The sequence below is a fragment of the Protomyctophum parallelum genome, assembly GCF_964188405.1.
Source record: "Protomyctophum parallelum genome assembly, chromosome: 22".
Classification (NCBI taxonomy): Eukaryota; Metazoa; Chordata; class Actinopteri; order Myctophiformes; family Myctophidae; genus Protomyctophum; species Protomyctophum parallelum.
In genome coordinates this window covers 19,359,302-19,378,451 of record NC_139714.1, presented here as the reverse complement: position 1 = coordinate 19,378,451, position 19,150 = coordinate 19,359,302, and the positions used below count along the sequence as shown (strand labels likewise).

At 43.0% G+C, this 19,150-nt stretch overlaps 2 protein-coding genes across 2 annotated transcripts in view; one reads left to right on the top strand and one right to left on the bottom strand.

The window, feature by feature from the left end:
* LOC310853206 (neural cell adhesion molecule 2-like) overlaps nt 1-17,677 on the top strand; it is a 126,106-nt gene extending 108,429 nt beyond the window's left edge. The window contains exons 13-17 of the mRNA XM_083757447.1: nt 1,590-1,709; nt 1,930-2,051; nt 4,651-4,825; nt 11,654-11,870; nt 16,576-17,677. Of these exons, the coding sequence (XP_083613573.1) occupies nt 1,590-1,709; nt 1,930-2,051; nt 4,651-4,825; nt 11,654-11,870; nt 16,576-16,684 (743 nt within the window). The 3' untranslated portion in view covers nt 16,685-17,677. The remainder of the gene's footprint in view (nt 1-1,589; nt 1,710-1,929; nt 2,052-4,650; nt 4,826-11,653; nt 11,871-16,575) is intronic.
* On the bottom strand, nt 14,230-15,492 carry LOC310853561 (phosphatidylinositol 4-kinase type 2-beta-like; the record flags this gene model as incomplete). The annotated part of the gene is made up of 1 exon (XM_083757941.1): nt 14,230-15,492. The coding sequence occupies one exon, from the start codon at nt 15,490-15,492 to the stop codon at nt 14,230-14,232; it is 1,263 nt and encodes a 420-aa protein (XP_083614067.1).
* Nucleotides 17,678-19,150: the final 1,473 nt, after the last annotated feature.

Below are 19,150 nucleotides of genomic sequence, written 5' to 3'. Positions count from 1 at the left end.
TCCCCCCCCACCCCCCACAGCTTGTGTCAGAACCTCCTCCTTCCCGCCTGACGGGAGGTCACCCCCAGAATGCACTGGGGCAGAAAGGGCGCGCCCGCCCTCCATGACAGCAAATTGATTTCCGGGAGCCTCTGGGCGGCACGAAGGAAGCAAACGTTGACATGGTTTCTGTAAAAGGAAAAATAAGTGGAAGGCAGAGAGAGAGGACAAAACGGTCACGCGATGAGTGGAACTGACAAACCTGAACGTCTTACCGCTTATAATATTCCTCATTTTAGAGTCCATTACATGGTGATACAGCTAAATTAATGCTCTTTATAGCAAAAAAAATGAATTACTTTAATCAGAGGAACTGTTTTATGCTGGTCTATACAGTATATATACACACACACACCGTAGTTCTGAATGAAAAGGATCAAAGTCAGGTGGCATGAATGCTGTTGATGTTTGAGATTAATTTACGTTTTACTCTGCTGGGAACACAACACCTGTATGGACCTGGGTTGTGATGCCACGTGGTCTCTGTATAGAAGCTGATTTCCACAACTGAATAAAAATAGAAAGATAAGGATGATGTATTTTTTTCCTTGCTGTTGTACAGTAAATGTATATCTCAGAATTATTCTCGCAAATGTGACTTTATATCTAAATGTTTTGAGTTAGTGTCTCGTGGCTTCCAGTATATCGCAGAATTCAGACATTCTTTCCTCACAACTGTAACTCTTTCACAACTTTTTGGATTTAATTCAGTGGTGAAAATGGCCTTCCACATATTCTTCTGTCTCGTAGTCTACTCTTCACTTGAGTCCATGTTACACTGATATCATGTGGAATCTCTTGAACGCCTTGTGTCGTTCGCCCAGATTGCCCTTCAGGTCTCTTCTCTGTTTTTTTTATCCTTTGAACGTCCCAGTGAAATAAATGATCCATAGCCTGTGAGCTAGTTCAGGCAGATAAAGTCGAGAGGTTTTTGCAAGGATGTGTGTGAAGTACCATGTGGGCGATGTATTGTATGTGACGTGTCAAGGAGCTGACCAAATTGGTGGTCTACTGTACTTAAGCTCACTTGCTGTCAGCGCGCTGCCACGTAATGTTGTGTGTGTATCTCCCTGCTTTTAAAGCACTTTTAGGGCACTTTGGGGTATCAGTGTCCACTTTGGACACAAATAACATGGCAGCCAATGTCTTTGACTTCATTACCAAGAGTCTCTGCAAGCATGTCTGTCGAGGACGTTCTGTGATTGACCAGTCCTCGCTTTGATTTGTGCAGTAAGTCGTACTGGTCATAGTAACACAGTCAAGCCCCTAGCAGGGACCCCCCCTGAGTCTATACATTTGTGGAAGGATGACTGTTATTGTTTGTAACTTTATAATTTTGTGGGACATAAAATGCTATATAGTTCATAAAAAAAAGTTAAATAGATCATAATATTCACACTATTCAAACATTTTCATTTTTATCAATACAAATCATGTTCTCATGCTACAGTATTATTGGTCTCAATCTATTGGTGATTTATCTAATCTGACTGAACTAAATAAAGTCCTGTGACACTATGTCTCCTGCTGTGTTCTTCATCACACTGCAGTGACAGTGGTGCTGACACCTCTGGAGCCCAACATCACGTACCAAGTGCGGGTAGCAGCCATCAACGGGAAGGGTCAGGGAGAATTCAGCCACACGGAGACCTTCCAGACATTACCCATCCGTAAGTCCAGTAGTCCACTCGTTTCACTCCGATGCCTACACTATCTGGCTGCTTGGGGGGGGGGGGGGGGGGGGCTCATAACTCCGACATCCCAGCCCAAATCAACTAAAAACTGTGTCCACTAAATGTATGAAGAGTTATGGAGTCACAATCCACACTACTGTTCAAACAGACTCACAGACATGTGTTCAATCCCAATCTCCCCCCACGCCTTCCTCAGGAGAACCAAGCCCCCCGGCCGTCCACGGGCAGAGAGGGATGGGCAAGGCTTACCGCCTGGGGCTGATCAAGCAGGACGACGGGGGAATGCCCATCATTGAGTACATAGTCAAGTATAAGACAGTGAGTATCACAGTGTCAAACTTGACTCTTTTGAGCATCATTTAAAAAAAAAGAGAAGAAAATTAATGTCATGAAACCTTTAAAAGGGTCTTAAAAGTCTATACATTTTAACTTTATAAATGTGCAGGTAACCCTGTATACATACTGTATATGTTTGTTTACTGTTGAGTGAGAAAATAATGTTATAGCTATAATAGATATAATGCTATTAATTTGGGGGACCCCACTTTGGGAACCTTGGGTCTAGTTAGTAAGGATACCAAGGATTCCACGTCCTCACCAGAACTAATGTAGCTTCCATGGAAGACAATATTCCTCTGTTTGCATTGAATCACATGGTGAAACTTTATCAAGGATACATCATTGCCGACCCCCATCTAAAAAAAAAATCCTGAGACCCCCAGAGACAAAGATTTGAGTTTAAAAGGTTTTCTTAAAATATATATTCAAAGATTTGCACAAATATAATAGCAGATCAACCAGGGAAACTCCCCCCTGTCAGTTGTAAAGGAGCAACTTGGACACTCATGCATGAAGGAAGCATGAGTTCAAGTCTGTTGCTCTCCCCATGTCCCTCATATATGGGGACTAGGTTGGTGGTGGGTGTGTAGAGCCCAGGATCACATTAGATCATTGACACAGGGGTGAAAAGTGGGTTACAAAATCGTCATTTTGGCAGTATAAGTACAGGTCTCACTGCAAGTAACCTAAATGATTAAAAAAAACATTGATTTTGTTTCTTGCTCCCAAACGTGGTAGCTGCCCTGGATTTGTGACATGTTGAAACAACGATTGATTTCGTGATGCTAGGACAAATCCTAGCATTGAGCCATTAAAACGGAGCATAAATATAGAAATAACTCTCCACTAAGAGACAAACAAAATACAAATATCAGACAGGTTACATTACACCTTTAGCACCGCTCTTACCATCATACATCATCTTATTCTGGCCAATCACAATTTGCTTCCTCACTTTTCCATCATCACATTTGTCTTCAATGTTTGTGTTTACACAAACCCTGGGCATAGGATGGGCTATAGCGACCCTCAAAAGCTAGACTAAAATGTTAGTGAGGGACTAGTGGAGAAGAGATCCAGTAAAACTACCGGTAAGTGATTGTATGCGAAAAAGAAGGCACTGGAGCAGCTCAGACAATTTAGGCCCTTAGTTTAATATAACGGGGTGCAAATAAAAAGTGACAACATTTCAATGTTTAAGTTACATCTTCGTCAGGTCATCAACTAAATTCATCATCTAAAATTGTCTGAGCTGCTCCAGTGCCTTCTTTTTCACATGTTACCTGTCCTGCTTCTGAGATGCACCAGACTGGCCTGCTATGGGCTAGAGGCACGGTTGGAACTCCCTTAATTTGGGTGTGCTCGGGTGTTGCACACCCAGATCTACAAGCTCACTCTACAAGATGTCACTATACAACGCATTGTGAGCTTGTAGATCGGCTATTTTCAGCATGCAACCAAGTGTAAAATGTGCCATTACCACGCCATCAAGGCAAGAAAATGATGGGTAAAAAAAAAAAAGTATACATTGTTTAGTTTTATAAACAAAATACATGTTTGATGACAAAATCAACATAATCGACTAAAATGTTATTATATAGAGCACCAAAGTCAATATCGGTAGAGGGCGCTATAAGTCTACTGATTCATGTACTTTTACATAGTGGGATTTTATATCGCCATAGAACTGTGTTTGTAAAATAAACAAATCATCCCGTCTATTTCACTTTCACTGACTGAGAGAAAACGCTATTGTTACTGCTGCTGAATTAGTTACATTTTTGCTAGAAACAGACTACATGAAACATGACTGACTGACGGTCGTAAACGATACAAAGCCACCTCCCCGACAATTTCGCCAAGACAGTTTGTTTATTTATTTGTTTATTTATATGAGACGATTTTAAGATGACCCCATGTTATTCTCCATTGAGAAAAACGTCCATGAACCAACTAGGGGATGAGCAAGTGACGTCAGGAGTTCGGCGCTCTATTTAGTCGACTAAAACTAGACTCAAACTAAAACATTTCAGACGACTAAAATATGACTAACACTGAATGGAATTGTATTCAACAAACGACTAAAACAAAATCAAAATTTGCTGTCAAAATCAACACTGATGTGTTCACGTGTGTGTGAATAATCCCTAAAACACAGCTCTGGTCACAGATTCCAAAAGGCTTCCTCTCTGGATCTCCACATTAAACACAGAGGATGAGATGCTGTTCATTGAATAGAAACACGGCTGGCTAGCTGCCTCCTCCACTCTCTTTTGATGTTTGCACACACTGATGAAATGTACAGCATGGTCCGTTCCAATCATTGATTCTCTCTCTCTCTCTCTCTCTCTCTCTCTCTCTCTCTCTCTCTCTCTCACCACTAGTCCCTCCCTAACATTTCTGTCTAGTTTGTATTTGCTGACAAAATTGTCAGTTTATTTAGTCATCATTTTCTGTCTTCTTAGCTTAGTTTTTATTTAGTTTCCGTCGAACATTTTTTGTCATAGCTTTAGTCAACGAAATTAACAGTTTTCTGGATCTCTCTCTCTCTCTCTCTATCTGTGTGTCTCTCTCTCAGGATAAAGAGGACCGGTGGATGACCAAGCTGGTGCCGGGTTCCAATGACTTCACCACGCTGAAGCCTCTCCAGTGGAACACGCGCTACCAGGCGGAGATCACGGCGCGCAACGTCAAGGGCCTGTCGGAGCCCACCTTCTACCAGTTCTTCATGCCTCAGGAGCCACACATCACAGGTAAACGCCAAGAGGCAAAGCCCCTTCGCTGGAATTGAAGCTCACTTCCGGGCGCTCGAAAGTTTAAATTCCAAGGACCCCCCATAACCCCATAAGACCCTGTGTACACCCTTAAGAGTTACAGATCCGTAAGGGTCCATTTGGAATCGTATATCTCCAAAGTCCAAACTATACAACATTTCCCATCTATCTACTAACAGACAGGCTGTCCTATGAACAGGGTCAAAAATCCTCTCCTCTCCTCTCCTCTCCTCTCCTCTCCTCTCCTCTCCTCTCCTCTCCTCTCCTCTCCTCTCCTCTCCTCTCCTCTCCTCTCCTCTCCTCTCCTCTCCTCTCCTCTCCTCTCCTCTCCTCTCCTCTCCTCTCCTCTCCTCTCCTCTCGGGAACCTGTAGTTTTACACTGACTTATTTTCGTGACAAAAGTCAGACGTCCTGTGCTGTTGCCATGGTGATACTACTGTGATGCTGTGAGTGCCAGTTATCACTCACTTGCAAAACTCTTTTGTTCCTGGTCGTGCTCCATAAAAACAATAGAAAGAAAGAAAGAAAGAAAGAAAGAAAGAAAGAAAGAAAGAAAGAAAGAAAGAAAGAAAGTACACATACGTGTGAAGTGAGGGGCACTCTGATCATCAGACATACATCATCTCATTCTGGCCAATCACAATTTGCATCCTCACTTTTCAGCCCCTTCGCTGGAATTGAAGCTCACTTCCGGGCGCTCGAAAGTTTAAATTCCAAGGACCCCCCATAACCCCATAAGACCCTGTGTACACCCTTAAGAGTTACAGATCCGTAAGGGTCCATTTGGAATCGTATATCTCCAAAGTCCAAACTATACAACATTTCCCATCTATCTACTAACAGACAGGCTGTCCTATGAACAGGGTCAAAAATCCTCTCCTCTCCTCTCCTCTCCTCTCCTCTCCTCTCCTCTCCTCTCCTCTCCTCTCCTCTCCTCTCCTCTCCTCTCCTCTCCTCTCCTCTCCTCTCCTCTCCTCTCCTCTCCTCTCCTCTCCTCTCCTCTCCTCTCCTCTCCTCTCCTCTCCTCTCCTCTCCTCTCCTCTCCTCTCCTTTCCTCTCCTCTCCTCTCCTCTCCTCTCCTCTCCTCTCCTCTCCTCTCCTCTCCTCTCCTCTCCTCTCCTCTCCTCTCGGGAACCTGTAGTTTTACACTGACTTATTTTCGTGACAAAAGTCAGACGTCCTGTGCTGTTGCCATGGTGATACTACTGTGATGCTGTGAGTGCCAGTTATCACTCACTTGCAAAACTCTTTTGTTCCTGGTCGTGCTCCATAAAAACAATAGAAAGAAAGAAAGAAAGAAAGAAAGAAAGAAAGAAAGAAAGTACACATACGTGTGAAGTGAGGGGCACTCTGATCATCAGACATACATCATCTCATTCTGGCCAATCACAATTTGCATCCTCACTTTTCAATCTTCACTTTTCTGCCCTCATTTTTAGCTTCAATATGTACTTTGCTCAGCCAATAAAATCATCGCTATGGGGTACACAAACCCGGAAAGCTATAAGTATAGGAGGGGCTAGCACCCCTCAAAAACAGTAAAACAACCAGAAGCCATGGTAGGTTTTATTATTATGAGCTGCACAATAATGTCATCAAAGCTCTTCTTGAGAAATCCAGAGAGGCACTCGCTCTCATCTGGGAATGAGAAATGGATGTTTTTTTCTCTCCCCATTAGATGAATCATCCTCCCCCTCATAAATTCTCGCTGTACAAATTATCAAAAAAAGAAAAGTTCCAAAAGAAAGCTCTCTATAAAATAGCTTTTGTATTTATTTGTGTTCATACAGTAGCATTGGAAAGGTTTGATACGAATATTTTATATCAGTATCAGATATAAAAAAGTTGTGGATCTGCTATATGTTTGAACCGTTTTATCATGCAAGTGGGAGAACTAGGCATTTGTAGAAAGGATTGTATAGATTGATTCTTGAAATGTGATTCATTGCCTCTGGCATCTGTTATTTTAAAAGATCAGGTGAAATCTGTTTGCTCTTATAAGTTATTGTCCTTGTTTCACTTTCTTTAACTTGTTTCTTCAGTGAAGAAAGGCCGGCTCTCGGTGCCTCGGTGGATTGTTTACTCGTCTATGGACTTCCTCCAGACAAACTTTCCCTTTTCGCTCACTCCTTTACGGAGACTATAATTCAGCTCTCAGGGGAAAAAAACACCAAGTCACGTCCACTAATGATTCTGTTTATCGCACAAAGCATTAGCACCCTCTAACTTCCCCAATCAATGAATGTCCATTCAGTCACCATCGATCAGGTGAGGAGCACCTCATATCTAATCAAGGTTCAATCGACACTCAGGCTGTAATGAGCTCGTCAGTGAGATGCATAGAAACGGCTTCCCAATCCACAAGTTGCCATTAGCAGGTGAATTAAATAACGGTACTAATGACCGTATAGATCACTAGCCAAGTTAAATGAGCAGCATTTTCCATGATTTTGGTCAAAAATAATATATCATTTATAATATACCGTACATAACACCACAGAGGTCGTATGTTGGAATTCACTGTAGGGATAGTAATTATCGATTAATGCATTAATAGATCATTGATACGTTTTGATAAGCTTATCGATTGATTAACCGGTTAGTTGATAAGCAGCGTTTAATTTCATTTTTGGAGAATCTTAATTTCCCTCAATGTCTAACATTAAAATCTACACTTTGATGATATACAGAAAGAATACAAAAGTCATATTATATTCCTTAATCAAATATGTATTTGACCATTGACGATACAGGGCCAGGCAATGGTATCTTTGTATGAGAATTAAGTAGAATCAATTGAAAAGTGCACTGTCTTGTCTGTCACATCACATGCAAAAGCAGAGACGTTTCGATTAGTTATTTAACCGACTAATTTCTTAACGGCGATTCATCGATTAACTATTAACATCCCTAATTTGCCCGGTGTCTACGTGAACACAATGAATTGGCCCGTGTTTTGGGGAGCGAAGCCGGGTGGGTAGGGGGATTTGTCACGGCGGGGGCTCCTCACATGCACACACATTTGTGTGTGGGGAGGAATTAATTGGCATTACGACTAAACTTACTCTACCTTTTTGTTTGTGAGGAAAATAATATATACTGCACATATCCTGGTACGTATATTTAACTAAGAATCAGTGTTGGCATCATGTCTGTGAGGCTGTTTGGAGCTAATTTCATGCATGCAGCACGCTGATATGGTTCCTTCTTCGCATTTGAGTAAATGGTGCGCTGTGACTGGCCAGTCGCTGTGATTGACAGCCTACACCTAAACCTAACCCTAACCGTAACCTCAGTAAAACTATACCTAAACCTAACCCTAACCTCAGTAAAACTATACCTAAACCTAACCCTAACCTTAACCTTAACCTCAGTAAAACTATACCTAAACCTAACCTCAGTAAAACTAACGCAGTGGCTGGGGGGCGTTTCCAAGAACCCCAATGGGAAGAAGATACCATATTACAGTAGCATGCAGCACTCACCTGGTCTGGTCTTGCATTCCATGGCAGGGTAATCTGCGTTGCCGAATAAAGCCCCGCCCTCCTTTATTTAAATCTTGTTTTTGGAGTCAGTGGGTTAAAATATTGCTGGCGTGACCCATGTCAGTGGGGCTGTTTTGGAGTCGGTGCACTGTAGACAATGTAATGCCCGCAACACTCAACCTGGTCTGACAATGCGGGATGGGGTGGGCGGGGGCACGTATACATTCATATTGCCGAATAAAACCCTCCACCTTTGACCCATTTAGACCTGAGGCCGATTCTAAAAAAAATCCTAACAGTTTTCTGAAAAACCTATGTTTCTATGTCAGCGGTGCTCAAACTATTTCACGTCAAGGACCCCCAGAATTATCTGTATTTGGCTGCGGACCGCCATCTGAAAATATGTAGTTCCAGGGACCCCCGAGAAGCAAAAGGGGTTCCCGTCCTGAATGTGGTAACTTCTGTCTTCAGAATCAGTGGGGTCAAATAGTGCTGGCATGGTGTGTTTGGAGTTGGCATAGGCAGTATGCATCACTGGGAAATATGTAGGCCTCTTGTCGAATAAAGCCCCCCCCCATAATTCTGTTTTCGGAATTAATGTGGTCAAATATGTATTGTGTGAAATGTCAGGTTCAATCACATATTCCACAAGGTAACTTTCACTGGCCTACAATCTATTCTACATACAGTGAAAACCATCATCTGGTTAGCTGTATGTATAGAAAGAATAGAAGGAGCATAGCAGTTTGTTTAGAATGATAATACCAAAACATTATAATATTACATACTGTGCTTAGTGTGTTATATACTGTATTTACATCACAGATCAGAACACAGATTTTAGCCTAACAAAAACCTTTAACACACACACACACACACACACACACGCACGCACGCACACGCACACACAGCACACACACTTGCTTCAGGCAAGACGGAGGTGTTTGCTTTCCCTGAAAGTGCAGCTTTAACAGCAGATGAACTCAGATAAACTTGAAATGGTGAAATCCACCACAGTATAACCTGTGGTGTTGAGAAAATATTGATCCAATCTGTAAGCTTAAAAAAATCCATCTCCTCTCCCAACCCAACCCAACCCCCCTCCACCCCACCCAACCGATTCACTTGTCGTTATCTCTCTCTCTCTCTCTCTCTCTCTCTCTCTCTCTCTCTCTCTCTCTCTCTCTCTCCCTCCCTCCTTCCTTTCCTCTGCTGTAACCTGCGTTATTCTTCTTCCAATCCGCTTTTCCTCTCCATGTCTTATCTTCTCTTCCCATCAGTTCAGTTGTATCATTGTCCAAATAGCATCTTGGAGACAATGCATTGCATGATCATTCTCAATAATTCTACTCCAAGTGTGAGATTCCCCCAGGGGATCGACAAGGGCTTATTATATAATGGTATCTTGTCTTAAATCCTCTGTACCCTATTTTTCCGTTCCCACAGAAACAACGAGTTGAGAAAACAGGCTTTAAAGGTTCACTTCTGTGAATTACACCTAGCTACATGTTTGAACATTTATTTCATATTTACATGTCGATTTCAGCCCTGGCATATATTTCAGACATGCTCTAGTAGCCTATGTGAAGAGTCTACCTGTGCTTGGATAAATAAAATAAAAGTTTTTCTCTTCTGGGGAAAAGCTGGAGGCTGCACAACGGCAGTCCCCCAGTCAAATCTGGTCACAAATGTGATTAGAAGGTTGCTGCAAGCACTGCAAGCACAACTAAAATAATACTGTATAGCGTACACCTCATAATGAATAGTGTCATATTTAAACATACATATGTATGTATGTATTTGGTTAAAATGGGTAGGGTTTAAAAAAAAGGCAAGAGCTTGCTCTGGTGCACTGGCCTAAAAGTGGGTCCTTAAAAACAGCTAAAACTTCTGAAATGTATGTATGTATGTATGTATGTATGTATGTATATGTATGTATGTATACGTATGTATGTATGTATGTATGTGTATGTATTTAAAAGGGGGGCTTTTTTGGCAAAAAGCCCAGCCCAAAATACCTTCATATATTAAAAAATAGTTCAGAAATAGGGTTACCAGTGAAGGGCAAACTGCCTATTCACTGGGGACTATGCAAGGCAGAGGCGTCCACCCCCCTGAGTCCAAGTTAGACTAGACCGCATACCTAAGATGTATGTATGTATGTATGTATGTATGTATGTATGTATGTATGTATGTATGTATGTATGTATGTATGTATGTATGTATGTATGTATGTATGTATGTATGTATGTATGTATGTATGTATGTATGTATGTATGTATGTATGCTTATGATACAATAGTATAGTTTCATTTTGGACGTCCCAATGAGACCGCATGGAACGTTAGTGAAGTGCTCCATCTTGTGACAAAGCAGAGGTACTACACATACATGTTCTTGTATCATACAGCAGTTAAACCTACTGGACATGGCATTATGGGTTTCAACAAACAACTACACCCTACATGTGCTTCATATGAAAGCGCATCGATGTCCTCACCAAGTAATAGGCCTATAAACGTGTGTGCGTGCGCACGTGCGCGTGTTGTGCCTCTGTCAGCCTCTTTGACAGCACATTTTGATTTTGTTTTTTGTTATATAGTCTTTTGAATACTTTTTCATTTAGTTTTAGTTTAGTCATCTGAAAAGTTTTAGTTTTAGCTCACAACATTGTGCGCTTTGTTTCTGCTATTTTCAGAGCGCAACACATCAAAAGACGTGTCTTCTAGTTTTACTTTCCTAGTCCATCACTAACATTTTTTACAAGTTTTACTTGAGATAGTATAGTAAGATAGTATTAGTGCTGCACTGTTGCCTGCTAATGAGAGAGATAGAGAGAGGAGAGGAGGGGGGGGGAGAGGGAAGTTGCACCACTCAGTTCACACGGGTGTGATTTTTTTCATTTAGTTTTAGTCACGTGCAATGTTTTAGTGTTAGTCGACTAAATCTACAGTTGATATAGTCAACTAAAATGTATTTTGGCAGGCTTTGATGCCGTCGTAATGACTGATTTCACACTCTGCTATTTTCAGCATGCAACCAAGTGTAAAATTACTTATACTGGATCTCTTCTCCACTAGTCCCTTCCTAACATTTTAGTTTTTATTTGCGGACGAAATTGGCAATATAGTTATATATATATATATATATATATATATATATATATATATATATATATATATATATATAGTTATATAGTCATCATGGCTTAGTTTTCATTTAGTTTTCCTCTGTGAAAAAAAAGGTATAGTCAACGAGATTTTTTTTTTATCATAGTATTAGTCGATGAAATCAACACTATTTGTTTCCCCTGTGTCGGCAGAGTCCGTGTTGGGTGGACTGGGCGTGGGCGTCCTGGTGGGCCTGGGCCTGGGCTCCGTGCTGCTCCTCCTGGTGGCGGTGGACGTCAGCTGCTTCTTCCTGCGCCAGTGTGGCGTCCTCATGCTCATCGCCACGCACTGCAGCGCGCCGTGCGCCCACAGCACCTCCACCAGCGCCAAGGAGCGCAAGGACATGGAGGAGGGCAAAGCGGCCTACCTGTGAGTGCATGCCTTCATTTATGGTTCCCTTTTGAGCGGTGCCATCCCGCTCCACCGTGTGTACGTGACTTTGTGTTTTTGAGTGTCTAGTGTCGATAGTGTTTTAGGTGTCTATTAGTAGGCTACAATCTGCAAATTCTATATAGAGTCTGGAACTACACTTCCCGAAATCTGAACAAGGAAGCTGGATTTTCCGTTCACAAAACGATATAAAAAAATATCTTTACATTTTTTTGAGGGGCGCATAGCTTTGTGTGTGTGTCTGTAGCACGGAATGTGATTGGCTGATGTATAATGATAAGAGTGCCCCTCACAAGTGTGATCTTTTTTAAATGATTTTTTTTTTTCATGTTTTAGGTTGTTGTTCTCTTTTTTTCATTTGCTGCTTTCTTTCGTTTTAGCTATTTTTGACAGGGAACAAGTGGCTAAATATGTATTTTTGCAAAATTTTACGTCGATTATTAGGCCTATTCATATAGTCCTACTAGACCCCAGGAAATTACATCTGGCCACAAACGATCGGGATCTACTGAATGTGAAGAGGCAGGATATTAGGGGGATGCCATACTGTGTGCCATACGCTCAATGTGTCAGTTTGACGTTCTCATCATCATCATGATAGAAGGCACTGCTCACTTCACACAAGTGTGATTTGTTTGAGGGGCCCAGCTTTGAGGATTTGTGTAAACACAAACATTGTCTGAAGACTAACATTGAATGTCATTGACAATGAATGGTCAGCTTTGAGTGTTTGTGTAAACACAAACATTATCTGAACACTAACATTGAATGTCATTGACAATGAATGGCCGGGTGCAGTACGTTGGGGCGGTGGTGGCTCAGGGGTAGAGTGCCTGGATGGTAACCGTAAGGTTGCCAGTTCGAACCCGGGCTCCCCCAGAGTTACTGTCGAAGTGTCCTTGAGCAAGACACTGAACCCCTAATTGCTCCTGATGTGCTAGTTGGTGCCTTGCATGGTTTCCGCTGCCATCGGTGTATGAATGTGTGTGTGAATGGGTGAATGTAATGCACAATCTCTGTAAAGCGCCTTGGATAAAGGCGCTATATAAATGCACCATTTACCATTTACCATTAACGTTGTTCAGACTAGTCATTGGTCCGAAAAAACAAACAAACAACCCACCTCATCTCCTAACGTAAACATAACGGCAAGCACGGGAGCAGACGCATGTCGGACTAATGCCCTGTCTGCTTTGAGCGTTTGTGTAAACACAAACATTGTGTAAACACAAACATTGAAGACGAAGGTGAGGACGCAAATTGATGTATGATGATAAGAGCAGCCCTGCACTTCACATGGGTGTGATTTATTTACTGTCTGTTGCGCATCTGTGAGGTCTGAAATAGATATTATGTTGATTATAGCTATTTTATTTTTAATATATTTTACTTTTGGTCAAAAAAGCCTGCATATCGGTATCAGTTGATATCGGAATCGGAATTAAGAGTTGGACAAGATCATTCCGATCACCATTGGCTTATACATTTTTAAGTTTAACAAAAAAGAAACGAAAAAAATAGAAATATATATATTTAAAAAAATATATATAAAATCTATGCAGGGGAAATATGCATGGACTATATGTACTTAAATGTGAACAACAATGTGGCAATATTAGAACCCCTAAATGTGCCACACAATGAAAGTGACTTCAAAACGACAAAATGTGGTGTGCATAACCCTAGACAAATGATTGGTTGCAGACCCGAAGTGCGCACTCCAATTGGTTGGGAAATCAAAGTAAGTGCACGCAAGACCACGTTCACTTCCTTGTTTACATTTTCTGAATACTCCAAACCGAGAACGTTGAGACACCTACAGTACTGTGAAATAGGTGCATTAGGCCTAAATCGAAGCTTACTCCCTATAATGCCTCCACTCTCCACTTTTAATCCCAGTCAGTCAGAATTCTACACCCATTCTATTGTGCTACTATTATACTCTATTTCCCTCATACATCAGTTTATGAAGATGAGCTGTTCTTGCAGATAATCCCATCTGTTTAACTGCTGTGTCATCAAGTCTCTGAGAGGGTATAAATGGAACCAAATTGACCACAGATAGGCCTATTGCACATCAAACTGCCACCCGGCATGTAGGGCAACAAAGGATCTCCACTTCTGTCTGTTTTGGGCCACAGAGTCTTTTTTTCAGAACCGCAGGCGTGATGCAAGGTCTTCAGCTCTCCCTCCACTGTCCTACACCAAGTGTTCTTGGGTTAGCCGCGTGTTACATTTCCCGTGGACAGTAGACACAGACATATACGCCCTCACCATTCCCTTTCCACCTCTTCCCGGTGACAGAACAACCCTCGGGATCACCTCCTCAACGTTCTGACTACCAGGCGCAGGAGGCAAAGACGGGCCGTCTGCAGTGAAAGGTTTGCGTGAGGATGTGGCTGCCCACGTTTCCTCCAGAGCGGACGCACTGCACCGACATGGGGGGCATCTCCACCAGCTGGACAGGGCTCTTCCCATCCCTGAGCGCCTGGCACAGGTTCAACACCTGTCCTCTCATGACGGACATCTGACCCTCGAACATGGTCTCGTCAAAGCCCTGATCCACCTTGAACATTGCGTGGAGGTCCTCGCAGAGGTGCTGGACGAAGTCGACGTCGGAGAGACGGGGCAAGACCAGGTCTCTGGTCTCCTCGGAGAACGGCACTTTGGCATGGGATAGCCACGCCCAGTAGAAAGGGTAGGCTCTCCATTCGTCTGGGTGTTTGTAGGGGAACGCAAGGCCGTTGTCTATGGCTGCTATTTTAATGCAGGAGGAGTCTGAACTGTTTTCTGGACATTCTTTGTTCTTTTTCTCTCCCTCTGCCCCTTTTCCCGGCTTCTCGTACTTGATCAGCCAGTTGTCATACCCTCGGTCTGTGTTTCTGATAATGTAGTCCAACACGACAAGCCTCTCGAACTGCACCTGCAGCTGTTTTCTGACACTCTCCGGGGGAGGATCCGCCTTAAAGCGTTTCAGCCAATAGCATGCGTCATGGTAACCCTCGACAAACAGTTGAAATGAACCCACCTTTGGCGGGATGATGCCCATTAAGCGTTCGATTGCACTGTAGTGGAACGTCTTGCTGGATAGATGGACAACCTTGGTTTTGGGCACCAGTCCCAGGCCCAGCTTGAAGTCGACCAGCGAAGCAGCAGCCTCCGAGAGGTAGCCCTGGTTCGGCAACACACCACTTCGACCAAAACAGCACGGCAAACACAACTTCTGGAAGAATTTGGTCCATTTGGGGTTCAGGAGACCGTAAGGTTCTTCTGACTTTGGTTTGAAAACACCAACGTTTTTCCCATTGGGGTTCTTGACAAAATAGCTCCCACTGGAACCCTGGTAAATCCTGACAGGAAAGATTCTGCTCTCAATAGCTTTTTCCGCACTGTGGACAATATCGGAAAACTCTGGGTCGTCTGGGAAACAGTTCGAGGCCATGTTGTCTTCATCATCCAGTCTGCTATGCTTCTCCAGCTCAAGGGTGTTATCAGAAGGGCCAAGTGTATGAACAGCCGCTCCAGGTTTCACCTTTGGGGGCTCCGAAAGGCCAAAGTTGGGCTCCAGCTCGGCCTTGCTCGGGTCGCATTCTGACAGCATTTTGCTCGCTTTACAACGATGTCAAATTTCCATTAATGTTCCCTTTAATACTTTCAAAATGTTCACTGCCTCCTCATCCTTGGACATAAGTTGAAAAAGTGGGTAGCTTCTATTTTGCAAACTCTGATGTTCCCACTAAAGAAACCTCCCTGAACTATGCCTTGGGCATGAAATCTTGCTTCTGCATGTCTTTATATAGGCCTTATGCCTATGACGTTTACTATGACGTTTCTTTGTTGTGACCGAATGTCAGACTCAAATTTGTCACTCAATTATTTGTCATGTCACGTCATTTATTGTGCCCATGTCTCGTGACATCACTATGACATCATCAGCAATAGTAAAATCCCCATACATGAGTAAAGCCCCCAATTTTGTCACTCAATTTGTCATGTCACGTCATATATTGTCACTATGACATCATCAGGGATGATAGTAAATCAGGGATCATATCATAGTTAATGCGACCTGCTGTCGGAATTAAGCCCATATTAGGAGATCCCTGATGTCATCAATATTAGTATGGATATATGTCAGAACCTGTTCTTTACCCTCTATCAGACACTAACGCTAGGTGAAATTCAACCTGGCTGTAGAAACAAACAGCACAAACATCACAACACTTCAATAACTGGGTGGGGCATTCATTTCCAACTTGCATCGTTCCAAGTAGGCCAGTGCCCAATGGGCACCGCTCTAGTTATGAAAATCACAAACATAATTGTCTGGTGTTAATATTATTCTAGGGCTAAGACACTGCTCTTGTGTGTCACTACTGTACAAAGCAGAGTATTCATTTACGAAAGAAACATAAAAAGTTGACTCATAGAAATATGAGGTTTCTGCCAGAAAGCGAGAATATGATTTGAACTGTCTTGTAATTCCAGGCTCTGTGTGTGTGTGTGTGTGTGTGTGTGTGTGTGTGTGTGTGTGTGTGTGTGTGTGTGTGTGTGTGTGTGTGTGTGTGTGTGTGTGTGTGTGTGTGTGTGTGTGTGTGTGTGTGTGTGTGTGTGTGTGTGTGTGTGTGTGTGTGTGTGTGTGTGTGTGTGTGTGTGTGTGTGTGTGTGTGTGTGTGTGTCACAGGAAGCTACCGTTGAAGGAGGACAAAGACACTCTGAAGACAGACTCTATGGACATTAAAGTGCACTCTGACAACGGTCTAACCACACAACCTGACCACAGCAAAGCATGATGGGAAAATGATGCCCACCTCCCTCTTTCACCTCCTCAACCCCCCCACACCACACGACACGACAGCAGTAGTTCCCAAACTAAAATAATATTAATCTTTCAAACGTACAGTACAATACAGTGTACAATACTGTACACTGTACTGTACACTCCATGCCATGTGACCAAAATCCCAGTGACGGGTATCATCAACAAAAATACCATGCCCCATTGCCCCATGGGAAAAGGCATGGCGTGTAAATAGAAAACATTACAGTGGAAATATAGGAAGATGGTCTTGAGTGTGAGGCACCCAGAGCCAGATGTGCACGCGCGCACACACACACACACACACACACACACACACACACACACATTTGAATTATTTTATTTGGTCCACACTTTAAAAGGAAAATGCAAGGACACAAACATTATGGGTGCAGTTATGTTACAATCACAAGCCTATGACACATGTTTGGAATCATGATACAACAAGAATGTCATTCAGCAGCGTCTCTGATAGCCATATTCGTTCACACGACGGTGCTCAGGACTAGGCTTAGTCTCATATGGTGGCATAGACAGTACAACAGGGACAGTACAACACCTCGCAAGTCCTTCTGCCTCATCCTCTGGACACTCCAAGCTGTCGAGAGTTCGAAACGCTCCCACAACTGTCTGTGGACATGTCCCAGGCTGGACCACCAGAGAGAACGGAGCCAGCAGTCTCACACCGCCGCCCGGTGACAACACGCGGCGTCCGCCTGCCGTAGGGAAGTTGCCGACTCACCGGGTCTCTCCCGGTGACGCTGCACCCTCCACACTCCACAGCCTCTCTCATGGGCCTGGAAGTCCACACATCGCTGCCCCGATGGCGGACCGACACACCGCGGGGAAGTCACCGGGTCCACTGCCTCTCCTCCCGGCACCTGTTGTTGTGTTCACGGGAGGGACCAACAGGCAGCGTGGTCGCCGGTAGTAGACTACGTCGCTGCCGGGTACATCTTGACGTGATATCCTGACCACCGCCACAGGAGTTGCAAAATTTCCAAAAGCTGTACCCACTACATTAACGATCGTAGTTAGAACAGGTTGTTAGATGTTAAAGAACAAGCAAAGTTGGCGTCCACCGGCGTTTCCACCGTGCCGCCATTGCTGCGCGTGCACACTCTCTCTCTCTCTCTCTCTCTCTCTATTGTGGTAGCACACGGCACCTAACAAAGGCACATGGTGTGCTATTGTTGTTGTATATATTTTAGTTAACTGTTATTATTACTATTGTTACTTATTGATATTTTTTATATTTGTCGCTATGATGTTGATGAGTCGAAAACCCAAGAATGTTTTGCTCTCGTATACCTGTATATGGGATGTAACAAATAAAAGATTGTAAATCTTGAATAAGTATCGCCATACTTGTTTCTCACTCAGGCATTCAACGTTTCCCAAACGATTTAGCTCGAGACCCAAAAGAGCAATGTAAGTCTCTCCGTGACCCAAACTAGTGAAAATAGCAGTAGCCTACCAAACACAAAATCACCATTACACCACTGATTACTAGTAGCCGTGGTTAATTGTCTCAGGACAAGGTCAAATGGAACCTAATGCCACCCGGGCGGCGCCCACTAACCTCAATATACCCCCCTGCAATACGTGATGTGACCTACAGAGGGCAGCGTATTCCTATTTATTCAATAGCTGACGTGAGTCTGCCATTCATTGTTATCTCTGCTTCTGGTCAGACCGAATGTAATACATTTCCTTTTGGGAAGCTGACATCACACTTTTAATTAATTATGTTAGCCACATTAAGCCTCTTGTACCTTTTTGGGGAAAATGTACAATGCACGACATGTGTTGTGAGGTTGTAGATGTGCTATTTATTGTGATTTATTTATGGTGGCAATGCAGGATGTGACCCTTAAGTGTCTGCATTTATGGTCTTATTTGAAATGGATATCATCGCTGTCGGAAAGAAACCTCTTGTCTCCATGTTATTCTAACGCTTTGTGTCGTTTAGTAAATTAATGCCTTATTTGATCGTACTATAATTTAGGCATCTAGCAGACACTCTTAAAGGAGAAATCCAGACCAAAACACATGTGCCCATGAATCAGCCTAACAGTATGTTTGTTGGCCTTGAATTGTTTCATAGATGCCCCCTGTTCTCCATGTTCCCCACCCCTCCCACAGTATATGCAGCTAGATATGGTATAAAAGCTAAAGTTGTCTTCATAATGCGGGTATTTTAGTATAGCTTTCTCCATTATTAATGTCCTAGTTACTCATACATGCACCGTTTGTTCATACAGAACCCAGCAGGTTCTCTAATAAGGGCTGGCCCCGCACGGCCCTGGGTTCTGTACTGTATATGAACGGCAGCTTGAGGGTGACAAACAGTGCATGTGTGTGTACCAGGACACTATTAATACATTAAAAAAAAGATTGGAGCTACTAAAATACCTGCATTAGAATGAAGACAACTAGC